We start from the raw sequence: 19187 nt of genomic DNA on the forward strand, positions 1-19187 counted from the left end.
TCCTCTGAAAAAGGGAAAAATATTTAAACATATAATCATAGGGGCAGAAGGGATGAAGAAAGACAAGAAGACAAAGGTGCAATGGCAGACAGCCCTAAATCCTCTGTCTTTTTGCCTTAATTATTTCCAGCGTCTCTGAGCAGAATATTTTGATTTGCTTTCCATATTAGCTCTTGAGCCCAAGAATTTTATGTAGCTATAGCCTTTGTGCTACAGGTCCCCAGGACAGTTTTGTGGACCAGAGAGGGCAGAACAAGGCTGTGCATCAGCTCCTTCTTGCCGAGGAGCCCTGTGAGCACTGCAGGAGAGAGCAACTTGCTAGATGTCATTTACTGGGGTGCCCTTTAGGGTAGGTGCATCTTAGCAAATGAGCCAATTTAATCATCAGTTATATAGGAGTAAATATACTTACCTACCTAACAAATCTTACAGGGTTTGGCCAATTTGTAGGTAAACTGCTCTGAGATTTTTTCTAAGCAGTTAAGGACATAGAAATAATTTCTTTTGAATTTAATTACTGGGTTTATCCAAGTATTCTTTGTTTTGTTTTTCCCAATAAGTTCTTTTGTTGGCCACAGTGATCACTCTCTTATGATGAGGAAATCTTAAAGGTTTGATGTGCAGTAAGAAATCTGAGCTGTGATTGAAATCTGTAACGCTTCATCCATCTGGGGGCAGATCGTCATGGACTAAAACTAATGCTGAATTTTTAGCATCCAGTGCAGGTTCTCAGCCAACATGCAACAGTAAAATCCTTTATTAATTTCAGCAATGTCATGTTAATGACCTGTGTTTGTCCAGTGAAGAAGAGTAAGAGAGGAAGAAATGGGTTTTAGCCCTGGTGCCACACATACCCCAGTCACCACAGCCACACACACCCCAGGCCACCACAGATGAGGAAAATTATCCTTGCTAATTACACGTTTGAGGAGAAGCCCAGAGAAGGGTGAGGTAAATGCAGTTTGCCTTAATATCCCTCCCAGCCAAGGGAAAGGTGGCTAGCAAGGTTACAGCTGGATTTCAAGAATCATTACAGCAAATGATAGCAAGATCTTTAACAAGAAAGGAAAAATTCCAATGTCTGTATCGTAATTGCCGAGTAGTGTATTATACACCTCTGCAGTGATTCAGAAAGTTGAATTGTGCAGTGCCTTGCTGGGATCAGCAGTTCAGAATAGATTCAATTTGTTTTGGACACTGCCTGCACCCCACTTTATCTAACAAAGCATATGTGTAATGGGGAAGGCTCTTAATGGTGCAGCTCCTTAATGAGAACCATAAACACACAGGCGTAGATTTTCCAAGTAGTGCTCGAGGGATTTGAGCAAGCACGGCTCTCTCGCAGCTTTCAATATGTACCCAAGAGCTGCTGACTGGTTAGGCTGTAGGAAGAGAGTGGACCTCAAACAGCCAAGAGTATTGTATGGGTTTGCTCCTGTTAGTTTCCAAAGGATATACATTTTAATGCACGTAAGATAAAGCAAGGAAACAGAAAACTGAAAGGACATTTCTCAGATAAAGCACTGATTTTATTAAAGAGATACGGCTCATAATATGAATCTAAAATCTAGTTTTTTATAGTGAACATAAAAGCCTTTTTACAGAGTTAGCCATTCCCAGGCGCTGGTGGCTTTATAGAGCTTTTATCTAGTTAAAGAAAACCCATTCGTGCTAATTTAATATCTGTGGTGTACAACAGCTTGACACCTGAGGCTTGTCCTAAAGCAGGCACAAGGCTGCAAAGTGAACACTACTTCATTGTTTTGAATTATTCAGCACTCGCAGCCAACCTTATGTGTGTCTCTGTAGGAAGAAGGCTTTTGGGTTAAGGATCAGTAGAAAAAAAAAAGAAAAAAGGCAAACAACCAACCCCTCCTTTCCGGTGTTTGTTAGCAGGTGCAGTATTGACTTCAAGAATGATTCTGCAAAATTGGTGTGGACATCCTTCATTACCAGAGCGACAAACGCAGAGCTGTACTCAGAAGCAGCAGAGGCTGGAAGCTGAGTACGGCTTCCTTTAGGGAACAACTGTTCGTGTCGGTGGAAAAGCTTGTTTCCTCTAAATTCATTGAAATGGTACTTGTTGGTAGCATCTTTTTAGAGCAAGATGAATGCAGACAGTAATGAATCAACCTCAAATAGAGGGGCTCATCTGTTAGCATCCTAACATTAACACACTAATGTGAATTTAAAGATTCTAATTAAACCTACATACGAAATGTTTTGCTACAGAATAGAAAACCGTACATTTTGGAGGAGCTGGGGCATTTGGATTTTACATTAATGCCTTTTTGTATAGTATGCTTATTTTATGTATTCTATTTTCTTACAGCCACTCCAGGGGGCTCTGAAACAAATAAAAAGATAGATTATATTAAGTTTGATTGATTTCCTGTAGTCGAGGGATATATTGAGAAAACAGACCAATTTTTTCACTGAGCTCTTAGAATAAATTCCTGTTTGATCTTCATTACTCCCCACCATGGCTACAAATTTCTCTTTAGATATTTAGCATTGATTAATCTCATTTACAAGATCACATATTTGTACTTATGGACAAATTTACAAGTTGATTCAGTATAGCAGAACTCACATCATATCTATCTCTTTCTAAATTTGTCCATCCATCTCCAAATATTCCAACAAACATTTCTTTTTCTCCATTTCAGACTTAGTATCTGTGAAAAAAATAAATAAAAAAACATTTAAAAAAAAGGTGACATTTGTTCAGTACCCCTTTGACATTCATAGGAAGGACTTAAAAAAAGAACTTAAAGAAGGACTTTAACTAGCCCTCCCATTCATCCTTTGTACCATCTTAATTTCTGTGTGCATGCTATATCCTCTCAACACTAGTCAGGGCAGTACCTATCATTTTCATAAAGCCATTGGGTTACTGATAAACCCCAAAACCTTTGGGTAGAGAAAGGACTTTTCTATTCCAACTCCCATTCCAGGGTCTTTCAGTGCATTTTTGTCACTCTTTCATCTGCTGCACAGTGTCTGTCTTTAAACTCTGCTTCATACAGCAGCCAGCACAGCGTTGAAATTTAGTAAATGATCACTAATGATATAAATAATGGTGTGGAGGCAAATATGTTCTGTGGGGCCTCGGAAATTAGCAGAGCAATCAGCCTCCAGCCGGGGTGAGAGGAGGAGAGGCAAGCAGCCAGCAAATGATGGCTCTGAGCCCATGAGCCCCTTGCACAGTCCAGACAAGACGTCCAAGTCAGCCGAGGTCAGCCGAGCCTTTACAAATGCAGAGCAAATTCAGAGCATTTGGTGATTACAGAAATGAGAAATGTATTAGGGTAACACAGCATCACATGTAGCTAAAACTTTGTAATAGGACCATGAACAGCTGAGAGGGTTGGTGAAAGGGATTCTTTTGACTGAATCAATAGGAGCTGTTGATCTTCCCCATCAATCTTGATAAGAAAACGATGAGGATATTCAGTGTCAGAAATGTGTTATTGTTATTGGAGTTTTCATTAGAAGCTCGGTGTGGGAACGCATACCCAGCTGCTGCCTGTGCAGCACGAGCACAGTCCCCTCTGAGGAGCGCGAATGAGGAGACCTCTCTGAGTCAGGATGTACACAGGATATATGAGCACGTCCAGCTGAAATGAAAACATACAGCCAGACAAAATAAAAGCACGTCCATCTAAGATAAAACAAAGCCCATATATGCTGGCCCTGAGGGATAAGCCAGAACCAGACATAATGATCAATACTGTAGGAGTTAAGATCGGAGAGAAATAATTACTGCACATCTCAAGGAAAGGACCACAATGAATTCCTTGGCAATGCCTTGTTCTTTGAGTAATACTCTGTAAATGCCTGTGCATGCTGAAGGAAGGCTGAGTTATGAGGGCTGTGAGTGCCTGCAGCCTCCAGAAGTACCTGCATGACCCTGCTTGGAGGTCTCGCTGCTGTTAATGCCATTTGCCTCCTTTGTGAGGAGGGTAAAAATCATCCCCTTTTACCTCTAGAGAAGTGGTACTTGTGGTAAAGCAAAGAGCTTGCACTGAGGCTGCGGGAAGGAGTGAACCCAACCTCTGACCTGCCTCCCTCCCTCCTTCCATGGGCCACCCCCGCCTGCACTTTCCTCTTGGTCCTGGTTCAGCCCTTCCCCATGGACAGGGGGAGCTCCTGGCTACACAAAATTGATGCCAGCAGATGAATGGTGGAGAGCAGCCCATGACCCTCTGCCATTTCTCTTCTCAAGGCTGTCTTGAAGATGATGTAGTACCTGGGAAGAGCCTGACTAATTCATTGGCTCTGGGGTGCAATCTCTTAGTGATGAATCTCCAACTGGCTACGGCAAACTTATTTACAAGCCTGGGAAAAAGTGTGTTGTGTAGCAGCAATTTGCTGTGCACCCTGACCAGGACCAGCACTCCAGGATTGATATTCGCTGTGCTGTTTTCCTCCCTTCCCATTTAGGCACTGAGAGTACTCCACAGGAAAAAATACAAACTCCCACTGTCAAAGAGCGCCTGTTTCCCCCTTGGCCAGTAAATAGAAGTAGGTGTGCGTCTCCTTTTATCAGTGAAGGAAGTTGTGAACTTAATTCAACCCAATCCCCATTCATCGTGTTCAACATTTACCCCCAAATGTCAGTAATTTTCTGGAAAATAAAGTACTTGGGAGACAGGAGAAACAGAGCCCTTGGTGATATCTGTATAGTAGAGTATTTCTTCCCATCCATATGCAAATCTAACCTTTTTGATATTTCAACCCCGTAAACCCTAAGACAGGATTTCAATAGAAAATGTTTACTAAAGGCTTTCTCCTTTATAATCTATTGATTTTAATATCCTTACTACTCCTGTTGAATGTCAGTTTTACCCTGAAGACTGCCATTGCAAACTTGAACACATTTAATTATTTATGCCATTTGAAATATTAGTGCTGAGAAATGACTAAAAGTTTTTGATTCTGTAATGGTATGATCTAAAGTTTAATTTTCCTGTGTGAATAACATTGGTAATTTGATATGGTAATCAAGGACAGATGAATTCCTCAGACAACACAGTGCAGTTTTAGTGGTAATGACATCTATTTTTCATTTTTCCAGCCTCCTTTTACATGACAAAATATATCTAATTGTGTTATCTCACAGTGTTTCTTCATGTCAGAAATGTTAGTATTGTCTGTTTTCTTTCTTCTGCTAGGCACCTGAACAGGTACCTGTTCCTTTCACCACTGTCAGTGGGCATTTAGGCAATGTTCATGACCTGAGTGCAAGTAAAGGCAGATTTGGGCTTCAGTGTGGGTCGAGCAGCCTTCTTTGCCTTGCTGCTACCACCTACTCCGTTAGTAAGAATGAGCAAAGTTTTGATCTCAAAGACATTGCCACTGAGACAAATATTGTTTGTACAGAAAAAATATAATTAAGGGCCTATAAAAGCCAAGATTTTGAAGGCAGACAAACCAAAGCAGGCCATCTGAAAGAAACACATCAGCTGGAAGGTCAGTCCTTTTGGACAGAGGTGTTTTTTCCTCCCGACATGCTGGGTTGCCCATGCACAGCGCCAAAAGCTGGCGTCGCCAAGCTTGCCCTGCCTGACCACTTGAATTCCCCTCCTTGCAGGCTGAGCCTCATCTGGAGCATCTCTGAGTCAGGCACACTTCCACTGGCTTCAGTGGAGTTTTGGATCAGACCCCAGTTTTCCAAGGAGAAACACTTAAACAAAATTTTCCCCAGAGCCAAGCATTCAGGCGGTGTTCAAGCATCGGTATGAATTTGCAGAGTTCTGACTGTCCACATTTCTTTTATTTTTTTCTCCTCTGCCCCCAGCTACTATTTCTCTGCTATTACATGTTTCTTCTTTTCCCAATGAATGTTTCTAGTCTTTTCTTTTTTCTTTTTTTTTTTTTTTTCCATCTTCTAAAATCTTCCCTTTTTCTGGTACCAACCTGATAGTTGTTCAGAAGCTGCCAAGATGTATTTGGCTCTTGTATTTACTCCAGATGGAGACTCTTATTCTCACTCATATCTGGCAGTAAGAACTGTGGTATCACCAAATGCAACTTTTCTATGAGATTAATTTTTTTGAAGAGTAACAAAAGACTGGTTTCTTTTGTGCATAGTTATTCCTTATGGCAAATAATGTCAGCTAACCTGTATCCCAAAGTTCAACCAGGCTCACAATGGTCATCAACAGTGGGATTTTTCTGGTTTATATCCCATCAAGAATGATCACTTGGATATATATCTTGCAGTAATCTAGGATTATTGATCAAGTGTAAAGCAAGAAAATCTCTAAAATGAAATCTCTGGTTATAAACTGAACAGGGGTAAATGCAGGAACACTTACCCATTATATCTGTCCTGCATGCATTCAGTAGATTTGTAACCATTTTTGTTTCTGTGCAAACACTGAAGGCCAGTTTAAAGGCTCTAAATAGGAAGAAATGCTTCTGCTGATTTCTGTGGGTGTGACTGGCTCAAGACAAATAGCTTCTCTGGTGTGTGTTAGAGGGGAAGGCAGCACACTACGCATCTTGCAACCTAAGGGCATCAGGAAACCAAACCTACACCCAGCCCCGCCACTGGGCCAGCTTTCAGGGCTGCATTATTCAAGACCCTGTGATTACACTGTACTACACATGCCTAAATCCTCAGGTTATCAAACCCCTCACAGGGCTGTCTTGACTTCTTTTTTTTCTCCACATAGAACAGACTGCTCCTTTTCCTCTCCTCTGTACTCTGCAATACCCAAAGTTAGGGCTGTATGATTGCCCTTAAGTGACCTCTTGGATAAGACATTATGGTTCTGGTTGTTTTTCCTGCTTTCTCCATTTATTCATGTATTCCATTGCTCCTACTGATTTCACTGGCATCCTTTTAGGCAATGAATTCAAGACAAAAAATATTCGCCTGACTTATTCTAGCTAAGAGGCTTCACATCTAATGGATTTGCTATTCTTTAATGTCCCAGGTCACTCCTTGAGATCAGTGAATGCTGAATTTCTTATCGTCCCTAAATGTTATCTGAAGTCATGTCGTTATTTTGCCTTTAGTGAGTCTCTTTGCATTCTGGCTTTGGAACCTACTGCCAAATGAAGTAAGGAAAGCTCTGACTGTAGGGATTTCTAAATCCAAAGTTAAAAGTTATTTGTTCTATTTAGCATTTTTAAAATGATTCTTTTAGGAATTGTATGTGCCTCTAAGCTAATTAACTCTTAATGAGCGCAAAATGCCCTGGGATGCAGATTTGGAGGGTACTCTAGAAGTGCAGGCATGGATTGAACTGTAATACTGCAGAAGATGAAATTTATGATTTGATTCTTTTTTTTTTTTATGATGTGTATATAGTTTTATTTATATGTTCTTTATTTTTTCCCTTTTTTTTTTCAAGTCTAAATAAAGCTGATCAGATTTCAGACCACCATATGGGACCCAGTTACATCAGTCCTGCAAAAACAGTTTAGTTTTCCGCTATGGATGAAGTCACCCTCCAGTAGGGAAAACAAGTTTGGAAACAAACTTTCATGTTATGAAAGACAGGCAGCGTTCCAGCGCTGAGCACGTAGCCAGAACATCAGGAAATCAGAACACCTGGCTCTGCCCGGCTCTGTGCTATTCCCTTGGACCAGTCCCTCACCCTTTTAGTGCCTGCATTCATTCATCTGTAAAACAGCTATAATTGCATTTATATCACAGGGGTGCCTTGATGCTTGACAAATGAGAATTGACCCAAAATTCATCCTTCAGAAGCACTGTATTAGCAATACCTTGCTCACATGGTGGTTGTGGACAATTAGATTAGAAGAGGTATAAATGCAGTCAAAGTGAAATTCCATTTAGGAACTGTCAAACTGTTCTTGATAATTTTTCTTAGTTTTCATCTAATTCTTGTGTAGAATTTTGTGAGCATCTCACAGATGAGTTTTAATGCCTCTTTCCTTTATTTGCACCAAGCCAGAGCATTTTGTTCCATGTTATATTAAACTGCCTTCCTTATTATGGGCAAATGGTTGGTTCCCAGAGCAACACCTTGGAAAACGGCACTTAGCAAAACAACGAAAAATTATCATGTGGAAAAAATCCTATTCTTTATGAGCAAATCGAGATTATTTGCAAGGATCATCTGTTAAAAAAATATTTAAGGTTTTACGAAAAGACAGTTGCCTAATGTTTTTATGTTTTATTTAATTAGATATTATACATATATTTTCTATAATAATGTTTAAAAATTAAGATGATTTTCTGCAACAAACTGTAGAAACATATGGTGTACAGCCTGCAGAGGTGCTCAGTGGCAGTAGTATTACTGATAATATTTGTGAATTAGAATCTTCTTTCCTCTGAAAAATAGCTGTGTGTTCTCCCAGTTTAAGATAACGTGTTTTTGCCAGCATGTTTTTATAGCCATTGACAGTTAAGGGAGGGGAAAGAAAAAAAAAAGAAAAAAAAAAGAAGATATGAACTTCTTAAAGACATTTCCTCACTTCTGCATGATGATGGACCTTTCAGGGTGAGGGAGGGAGAATTATCAGCCTCAGCCTCTCAACCAGGGGTGCTCAAGAGGTCCTGCTATACCAGGTGGGCTTAGTCCAACACCAGAAGAACAGGAACTGTTGCTCAGCCAAGCCACAGGCATAGTCACTTGGGACTAACCAGATTACAGAAGGTCTCAAACCAGTACCCCAGAGTAAGCTCTGGCCTGCAGGAGAGGCTCCCAGAAGGATTTGTAGGCATACCATGGTTTCACATTAGAAATCAGATGGCTCAAATAAGAAAAAAGAAATATATCCTTTGGATCTTTCTTTTTTATGCTCAGACTGGCAAAGCATTTGAAGAACAACTCATGCTCACAAACAGCATTCCTCTGACTTATCTCTAATGTATGCTTGAAAGGCTCTGTGCCAAACAAAGTGCTGAGATTAAGTAAATTAAAAGATACTAAATGCTGCAGGAGGGAAACAGTCCAAGTAGTGGTGCTCTCAGGAGCATCACAGATGTTTTAGGTTCACATTCATCCACATGTAGTCTTCAGAATTCACCTTTTAAACTTTTTGCCCTGCTTGGCTTCAATACCCACCTTCCCGAAGGTGTCCTAGCAGACTGAACTCACTCACGCCTAAGGGTTCAGAGCACATAGTCTGCAGAGCCCAGTCCACAGGAAAATCTGACCTTTCACCAAAGGGACTGTGCTGACCCCACTCAGTAAGAAGTGCAAGCAGAGGTTCCCCTCCTCTCCTTTCTGATGGCAGTCAAGGCAGAAACAAGACAGACCATGGTGCTCCTCTGACAGTATTAAACAGATCATTTTACTCCTGGAGCAGTGCATCATTAAAAACTCACCTTGACTGCAGAAAAAGATGGCCCTTTGATACCTTACCCATAACCCAGGCCTCAGCTCCGCTCTTAGGCTTCAGTGAGGTAATAGAAAATTTCCTTCCTTAGCATTACTTAACAACAAAAATCCTGAAAATTACTAAACCTTGATGTTGTTGGTACCTAATCCATGTCTAAGTGGTTTTATGGGACATGTGTTCATCTCTTCAGCTCACTACAACAAAATTATTGAAGGTCTAACATAATTTCCGTGAACTGATCCCACAGCAATGACTAGGAGGCTAAGGAAAAGTCGACCTTGAAATCTTTTCCCCTTACCACTAATCCTAGTCAATACAGGCCTTTGCTTTAATTCAGTTAATTTGGATTTAGAACCTAACACCAGCCATTTCTGAGGGGGGTGAGGGTAGTCGGCAGAGATGCTCCTTTCATCTCTGCTCAGGTAGGTGGCGTCTAATTCTAAAAGGGACTGCTCAGCAGTTGACAGCAGGTGATTAATCTGCAGAAACGCCCAGGTGCTTCAATCAAAGAAAGTGAAAGAATTCTTTCTGACTGTGTCTTTCAGGACTTTGCAGACTCCGTGTACCAAATGGTTACACAGAAGTTCCAGGAGCTGACAGACAATTTCACTTCCATGCATGCACGCCACAAATCTCTTGCAGGAATTGTGATGACCAAAGGTAAGATATCCTCTCATTTATTTTCCTCTGGCATTTTTCATGACTAAGTAATACATTATTTACCTAGTCCGCAGTATTGAAGGATGCCTTTGCTCCCACACAGAAAAAATAAATAGTAATGCAGAGAAAAGACACATTAAATATTTACACCTCAAGTAAGTTCACACAAAAAATATTGGCAACAGAGGTAAAGATTTATTCATAACTATGTCCCCCCATTGCTGTGTTTACAGGACAAAATGCAGACCTGTCTTACTTCACATTTCCTAGTAGATTTTTCTTTTTTGTGGTTTGTTTGTGGTGTGTGTTTTTCTTTCTTTTTAGTTATCAATAAAAAGCTGTATTATTTGTTAATTGTTTTGTTTTGTTGTTTTTTTTTTTGTTTGTTTGTTTGTTTGTTTTTGTTTTTGTGGTTTTTTTTTAGATCTGGAAATACTTAGTTCTGTTTGTACTATACCACCATAAACCTTATTTTAGACCAACAGTAAAAGCAAATCTCAACCCATTTCCTTCCTAAAGAAAGGAAACCCAGAGCACACATAGCTCTAATTCTGCTCTGCTTTAACCATGTAAAGTACTTATCAACAGGGCCACTATTTGATATTCTCTCCAATTAAGATTTACCCAAAGGGCACATGCCATACAGAAGTCTTTATCCCTTTGGTGAAACTGTTGCATAAATGGCCTTTCCTTCCTTCTGAGCACACCTCAGTTCAGGCACCTCAGTCTTTATGAAGATGTCAGCAGCTGAGATGCTGCCGTAAAATCCCTTCTCACTCAGGTGTGTGGTGCAGTGGATTGAGTTTAGAAATGAGAGGATAAGTTCACGGGGGAAGGGTATGTATAATTCATCCAGGCTTGTCTTACTTGTTCCTTTCAACAATTGTACATGTACTGGCTAGTTTCGATAGAAACAACTGTGAATATTGTGAGACAACAGGATAGAGACAGGATGATCTGCTGTACGTTTTCCAACCACAGAGCCTAGGTACCATTTTCTGCAGAACAACTTCTTTCTGATGTGGACAGAGTGAGCAATCAGATCCAGAAGTTAGAAGCAGAAAAGCTGACGTAAATACATTTTCAACCTCTGGTTTAAAATGAACTGTTCTCTGGATAAATCTCATGTCATTACAGATCATCTGTTTCCAGTGATTGTTTTATGTATTACTTCAGGACTTGCAATAATGGAGGAGACTTCCATTTCTGATGTGTCATAAAAAGAACATAGTTCAACTTTTAGATACTCATTGTGGAGCCACAAGTTGGTGTCAATGATACTTGTGATTCCCTTCCAGCTCAGGAAATTCTATGACTCTTATTTTACGGTTATACAAACACTCAACATGGTCTACGAGCCCTAAGGACCCCAGGAGACATATTTAGCACCAAGAAAGAAAAATAAAAGAGACAGTCCCGTTGAATGTGAGATGTGAAAGATGTACACTAGGCTCAGCCTACTAGCTGCCTTGTCACAGCCAGGTTTCTTGACCATGGCACTCATCAGATCTAAACAAAGTGTTGTAATTTATTTAGAAGAGCTCTTTTCAAGCAGTAGGACCACAACAAAGAAAGTCTAAGCATGTCTTTTAGAAGAGGCTAAGTTACAGGACACAAGAACTTTTGCTTTCCCCAGTTTCTGAGGGGAGTCCTCAGTGTCCCTGTTCATTTTTCTTACACTCAATATGAATTTGTTTGTAAGAATCTCACCTCATTCCTAAGTTTGCTACAGCACCAGCATCCTTTAGACCCAGGTGTAAAAGCAAACTTGATGGAGCTGATGCAGTCTCACTGCTCTATCACTGGAGAAGCAGACATGGGAAGGACAGTGTAAGACCCCATATCATAGGGAAAGAGGAGTCACCCAAAGGGGTCATAACTTTTAAAACTGCAGCTGCTGAGGGGATGCAGTGCTAGGGGGAGGAAGGAGCATGTCCAGGCCAGTCCTTCTATCCAGCTGGGGCTATCTGTGCATTGTCTTTGGGGAAGAACTGAAAGAGTCCTCCCACTGTTTTTTTAATGAGCCACATGCCTTTAGTAGGATTTTGCACATTTTTTATTTCATATTTATTCTTAGTCAGCATTAAAACAAAGTATAATTGTTCTGATGTTCATAACCCATTTTTCTCAAGGCTTTTGTTTTAACTCTGAATTCCCTTTTATGAATTTCCCCAATCTGTCAGCCATCCAATTTGTCAATATCTTCCTGGTCTTGCGAAGCCGAAAAAAGAAACTCACAGATATAATGTGATTCATAGAAGATGCAAAGCTAGAAACAGACTCCTTTTCATACATTTTCCAGGAAGATTTGAGTTCCTTCCAGCGTGAGAATGTCTGCCAGCCATGGCAAGACGAATCATTTGCCATTTGTGTCATTTTCTGTACTAAAGTTGTAGCAGTGTGGTCTGCTCCCCACTGTCATCCCCAGAGGGAGCAAGGATCTTGACATGCTCTGTTCAAAGATGGCACAGACAGGTTTTCCACATCAAACACTCAAATAAGTACAGATTTCCCATGTTTTTAACATAGAACTTGGCTGAAAACCCTTAGATCTCTGCAAACAATATACTAATGACATCAATAAAAACAAATCTGGTAATGTCTTGTTGTGTTTGGTATCATACACAACTATTACGGTAAAGAAATTGATTTGTTTTTGCCTTCATTTCAATTTAATGTCATCGTGACTAGAAACAGATTTATCTGTGCTTGTAGAGTTTTCAGACAAAGCTGGTAAAAAGCACATTGTGATTCTGTGATAACTGCTGTTGAGATAATACAGAAATCTCTACAGAGAAAACAGAAGTGTGCTAGATTGGTTTTCTTTTCCTGAACTCTGACATTTTTTCTGCCATTTCAGTTTCCCAGGGAAACCAAAGAGAGCTACATTTGGGCACTGTAATTGACTTATGCTGTAGCACCCAGGGCATATTCCAAAGCAGGAAAAAGAAAAAAACTTTAGAAAATTATGTTATTGACTGACTGTGAATGTTCTCAAGTAATAAATTGCCAGTCAGAAAAGCATGTCAGTTCAATGTATTTACATATACTTTGCTCTGAATTTTTATGAAATTTAAAATCTCAATACATTTTTGTGAAAGTAAGTCTTCAAAACATTTGGTTAGTAGATATCAAGATAATCTTTGAAAACCTCTGCCTAGAATTAATACCTAAGAGCAAATTATCACATTGGATACTAGTTGATGTGATGTTATCTGATGTAATATAGTAATTGAAACATAATAATAAATCAAAAACATACATAACAGATCTGAACTAAATGCTTCAAAACAAAAAGATAGAAAGGTTTAAGTAAATTATTTAACAGTTCTCCAGTTGTAATATATTTAATACCTGCCAGTCCTCTAACAGATTCTTCTATCAAAAAAACATTTGATTTACTCTAGGAAAAAAATGTTTAAAAAGTAAGACACTCCATTCAAATCTTCCATGTATAGCAAGCCATATTCCCACATATCCAAGCAGAATAATATCTTGGAATAAGTGGAATATCTCCAAGAACAATAAGTCTTCTTGCTGTTGTAACATAATATTAATACAAGGACCTACATTTTATTGTGTACGGACTATCCACAGTAGTTCTGACTTCACTGAAGAAATAACGGGTTTACAGCTAGCAAACTATGGTCATTGGTTCACCTGTGTGAAAGACAGTCCAGACCACATCTCATCAACTACACACCATCAGCTCAGAGCACACATATCCATGCATGTGAGGCATGGAGATAACCTACCTTAGAGCAGTATGTACGATGCTGTGCTTTGTGTTTGTGGCTAAAACGCTGCAGATAACACCAATGTTTTGGCTGTTGCTGAACGATGCTTGCACAGTGTCAAGGCTTTCTCTTTCTTTTCCTGCCCCTTGCAAGTAGGTTGAGGATGGGCAAGAGGCTGGGGGAGACACAGCCAGGGCAGCTGTCCCAAAGATGAAGAATTCAATATTCCATACTATGTGACATTGTACTAAGTAGTAGAAGCTCAGGGAAAGGAGCAGAAAAAGAGGACATTTGGGGTTATGGCAATTTTCTTCCCAAGCAACCATGAGGTGTCATCTCAATCCATGAGTCTTCTGGCCTTCCATTTTATCCCCAACCCACAAGAGAGGAGAGTGAACAAGACACTGGGTGAGTGTTTGGCTGTTGGCCAGGGTCAACCCACCACATATATATTCAGACCTGTGAAATGATCTGAAAATCATTCAGATCGTGTATAACAGAATTTTTAAAAACACTGTCTGTATATGGACCTGTGTTTTGGCACAGTTTGTAAAATCCCTGAAAGTGTGGAAGCTCAGACTTATACCTAAATAATTCTAGATGGAGTGTGACAACATATTTTTGCCAAGTTTAAGAACTTTATTCCCCTCTAGGCTCTCCCCACTGGAGCACTAGCTAACACCTACAGAATGATTTATCTCTGCTCTGCCATTTGAGGATGTCAGTCCTCAAACTGAGTCTTGTATCATGCGTGTAAATACCATTCAAATTTCCAGATTTCCTGATCTGTACTGGTTGCAGTCAAAAGGGATGTAAATGCATCTCCCATTTATTCGTCCCCTAGGTTCACTAGAAACTCTTCCAAGACAGGAAGAGGCAGATTTCATTCCATCAAAGGGTTAATTTCTGGATTCCAAAACTGGAGCCAGAGTTTTGAAACAAAATCTTAAGATTAGACAATGTAGACATATATATACCTTGTTCGTGATGTTAATGAGGTTTTCCTTGAAATTTCAGCTGTGAGAGTCAAACATGTAACTGAGAAAAATATTGTGCATGAGACTAGATCCTCAGACTTCGGCTTTCTGTTTCATATTCAGATTTTCTAGTTGCTGCTAAGCAGACATATCTTTAAAAAAAATCTCAAAAATCCTTAATTCTTCTACTTTTTATATGTCTTGTTTATAGCCCAACGACCATAGGATCATAGGATTCTTCAGCTCAGATGGGACCTGAGGCTCTCAGGACAATATCTGTGATCCAAGTGTTTATACCAGCCTTTTTTCCAATGCACCCAGGGACTGTGTTTTATATTTTGAAGCTAGCAATCCTACAGAAAGACAAAGACAGTAGGCACAGTACAGGGAGGAAAGGGCATTGGGAAATGCTGATGACAGGCCACCAAGGGGGACATATTTCATTTCAGTGTGTAGCAATAATAGCTGGACATAGCATTTCTTGCTGTCACAGATTAAGGTAACCTACCAGTTCCCTCTTCTCCTATGTGACTCTGCCTCTCAGACACAAGTTAGACATCTTATTTTGATCCACTGGTCTGCTTTACCATTTTTCTAGTGAAGTTTGCAGGGAGAAATAAATTTATTATTATCAGGGCAGTTAGAACAGTTGGAAAAAAAAAAAAAAAAAAAGGAAAAAAAAAAAGGCAAACAAGTTGATATTTTCTAACACAGGCCAGCAAACGTGAAACCGCAGCACTCTCATGTACCATCATCCCCAATGCATGAAGTCAGGTTATCTGATGACAGGCGGACGAGCAGCTCTAGCCAGAAGCAGCTCTTTCAGGGCTCAGTGAAGTGCATGGCCCCACCATGGGTCTGGTCCAGCGAGGTCAGGAGGATTTACCAGCACACGGGTAAATCCTCGAGGAGAGAGGGCAGACAGTGCTGCCCATCAGAGCTGGGAGGTTGGAAGCCCCAGTCCAGGGCAGCACCAGGTGGGAGTTAGAAGTGGAACTGCACATGAAGTGCTGCAATTTAAAGGCTGGTGCAATTCACAGTGTTTATTTATATCCTAACAGAGTTTGTCTTTGCTAGCTCTGAACAGATATGGGCACACATTTGTGCTCTACATGAAATCACCGGACATGGTGAAGAAAAACTGCCGCTCATTGCAAGGATGATGATTGCTGAGGTTCTTTTTGCTCAAAAACCCTCCCATAATCAGTGTGGACAAAATGAGGCTGCTATTTAAACACTATTTTCCCATTTGTATTTGACAAATCTTAGCAGTTTAAATACTGATAGGAACTTTCTGTCATGCTTTCTGTTAAAAATGAAGCATTAAGAGAGTTCATTCCTTTTCACAGGAGCATGGCATTCATAGAAAAAGGTTATAAGTTGATTTTTCACTTCAATTTTCTCTTTTCTATCCTTTTTTTTTTTTCAGGCTGACAATCATTTTGATGTTAAAAGCAAACTAGGAGGTCTTTTCAGTTATCTTGTATGAAATAAAGATGAACTGGACAAAAGAGCCCTAAATAGCTATTTCACGCTGTGATAAAAGATGGCAAATTATCATCTATACCTCATGGAACAGATCTTCATAATTGCTAAGTGGAATAACAGAAAAAAGTAAAGTTGACAATATGTCTCCATGGATCTTTACAGTCATATTAAGATTCATAAAGCCTGACACCTAAGTACAATCAAGAATATTGATGGGCAATTGATTTCTGCTCCTTAGCTTAAATAGGAAGTTGGAAACTGGTAAAATACAGGAGAAAATTCAGGCCCTATGTAGAGTATCAATCTGCTCCATCCCCAGTTGAATTCAAGTAGCCAAAAAACATTTAGGCAACTGTGATTAAGTAACAGATTAGAAGGGCAGGTGTCTTCAAGAAGAGAGTCACAGAATTTAGGGTCTCCAGTCCCATTTGCACAGTTAAATGGATGCTAAGAGCCACTGAGACTTGGGGTTTCAATAAGATTCCTGACACGGAAAATGGGTGCCCAAGCTGCTGACTTGCTTTTAAAATTCTCATGAAGTCTCTTCAGCTTCTGTTTGCTGTTGTTAAACTTCTCTTGAGGTGGCTCAAACTCACTGGACATTCTTGGGAATATTAATTATCTGCTGCGTACAAGTTCCAATGTGATACATCACTACCAGATGACAAGTTTTCCTGAACCATTTTAAAATAAGTAAATACCTACTTAGTTAGAAACCACGTATGTAATTCAGTTTCTCAGAAATCGGTTTTTCTCTGGTTAGAAGCCTTAAACCAATCAACTTCTGATTCTCCATAAGTAACTTTGAACTCCATAAGAGCATCTTTGTTCCGCAGTTGCAACTCTGTTCCTAAATTGTGTGATGTGGAGTCTGGGATCTCTGTGGCCCAAAAGATTTAGGTTTTCAAATTCCAGCAGGTCCAAAGGAAGGTCTGAGGTCTTGCAGTTAAAACTGCAGCTCCACCAGGTTCACCTCTTCTTTCAAAACGTGGGTTATTTTGAAAGGGAAAACCTTCAGTCACTCCCCTAACAGGAGTGACGTTGGGCATCTCTCCATCTTGTCTGTTATATCCTTGCTGAGGAGCAGAAAATATCTCAAGACGTACTGACTTAAAGACAGAAAATATAAGGTGGGTCATAGCTGTGTAGCCTGCTGTACTTTCACAACGTAGGAAAAAAAAAAAATGGGTGGAAGGTTATCTCAAATATATAATCAGGCCTGGTTATATATTTTACATTAAACAGAAATTAGAAATATGTATGCACCAGCTGGAAGTACAGAACCAGGGCTTCCCTTTTCAAGGTACAGCCCCTCCCAGCTGCTAACTAACCTGCCTCTGTCCTCTTATCTGTTTGGTAGCACAGATCCAACAAGAACAGGAGAAAATACCCACAGGTTTGTGAAGGAAATTGAACGCCCATTGTCCACCTGCTGCACAGGCTGTGGGTGTCTTCAGCTCTTCCTACTGGAGCCCTCTGGGTGGCTCCAGTGGCAAACATCTTCCTCCACACTGCGCCCACTGGTTGTTCTGGTTTCCATTGCAGAGCACCTAGCTCTTCACAGACCCTGAGCCTTTATCCCAAATCATTGTCAGTCTCTGGACATTTAGGTTCTTGTTTAAAGGATTTTTCTGATGCCTCTCAAAGTCTGGAGGCATGCGAGGCCCTGGTTGTTTCACACATTGTTGTGTCAGCCTCTAGGTAATAATAATTTATGTAAAACATGGAAAGGAGAAATAGACACTTCTGGTCCATTCCTGTGTGTGTGAGGCAAGGAGTTGGAATGTGCAGATTTTTATTCTGCTCTATGAAAAGCCAAACTGGAAACTGTCCCAGTCCCATTACAAACAGTGCATCTGATCCCAAAACCAGGGAGGTTTCTCGGGTGAATAAAGGCTTAGTGACATCAGCCATTGCTTTTACATTGTGATCCAGTAAAACAGATAGGAAGACTAAAATGCAGGTATATTTAATAAAAATAAGATTTGAGAATAAGGTCCTCTTGTACAAAATCCACATTCAGGATTTCATCATTTCTCACTCCAATTAAGGATCTCACTAGCACATAAGACTGTCAATTTACCTAATGCTTAAATATTAGTGGCTCAGAATTTATTAGAGAAACACAGATATGAGTCAGCAGTGAGGACTTAGCAAGAGAGTGCAATTCAGTCCTGTTTTAAAATTAGGAATTATCTGTAAGCATAACTCTTTTCCTGAGCAGAAAACTGGAGCTCATACTCACATGAAAGGATTGCCAGATACCATTGATTCTGCTGCTATTCATTTAAGTTAGAAAAAAATCTTATGGACTTGATGTGGGGATGAAGCACGCAGAGGCTTGGACTGTCTGACTCTCCTTCCCTTCCACATTTCGGGAAGGGAAGGGAAGGGAAGGGAAGGGAAGGGAAGGGAAGGGAAGGGAAGGGAAGGGAAGGGAAGGGAAGGGAAGGGAAGGGAAGGGAAGGGAAGGGAAGGGAAGGGAAGGGAAGGGAAGGGAAGGGAAGGGAAGGGAAGGGAAGGGAAGGGAAGGGAAGGGAAGGGAAGGGAAGGGAAGGGAAGGGAAGGGAAGGGAAGGGAAGGGAAGGGAAGGGAAGGGAAGGGACTCGAAAGCACAGCACTGTCTCCTTCCAGGCTCTTCAGATGCAGTTCTGATGGGGTTTATCCTTTCTGTCTGCTAAGGGGAGGAGAGAAATGGACCATGGAAATGAGAACTGGAAGAGACCACTAAGACATCCAGTCCATTTCCCTGCAAGTACAAAATGGCTCCCCGTGGTGCATTCCTGAGTGCATTTTCTGGTCTAGATTTAAATGAATCTATTAGCAATGGAGATTTCAACACTACCTTGGGAAACCATTCTAGTCTAGTAGATCTCATTGTTAATCATTCTCATCAGTTATTCAGGCTGTCTTTATTTTCTGCAGTTTCATCCCAGGTATTCAGTCTTACTGTCCTAAACTGTCCATTTGGTACCCACTCCTCTTTGGTACCCAC

At 40.4% G+C, this 19187-nt stretch overlaps 1 protein-coding gene across 2 annotated transcripts in view; it reads left to right on the forward strand.

The window, feature by feature from the left end:
* The window catches only part of ADARB2 (adenosine deaminase RNA specific B2 (inactive)), a 311487-nt gene that overhangs the window by 239933 nt on the left and 52367 nt on the right, over nucleotides 1-19187 (forward strand). For both annotated transcript variants that reach the window (XM_021269585.4, XM_027450468.3), the window contains one exon: nucleotides 9876-9990. In XM_021269585.4, coding sequence (XP_021125260.2) covers nucleotides 9876-9990 — 115 coding nt within the window. The remainder of the gene's footprint in view (nucleotides 1-9875; nucleotides 9991-19187) is intronic.

The sequence above is a fragment of the Anas platyrhynchos genome, chromosome 2 (assembly GCF_047663525.1).
Source record: "Anas platyrhynchos isolate ZD024472 breed Pekin duck chromosome 2, IASCAAS_PekinDuck_T2T, whole genome shotgun sequence".
In the NCBI taxonomy this organism is placed as follows: Eukaryota; Metazoa; Chordata; class Aves; order Anseriformes; family Anatidae; genus Anas; species Anas platyrhynchos.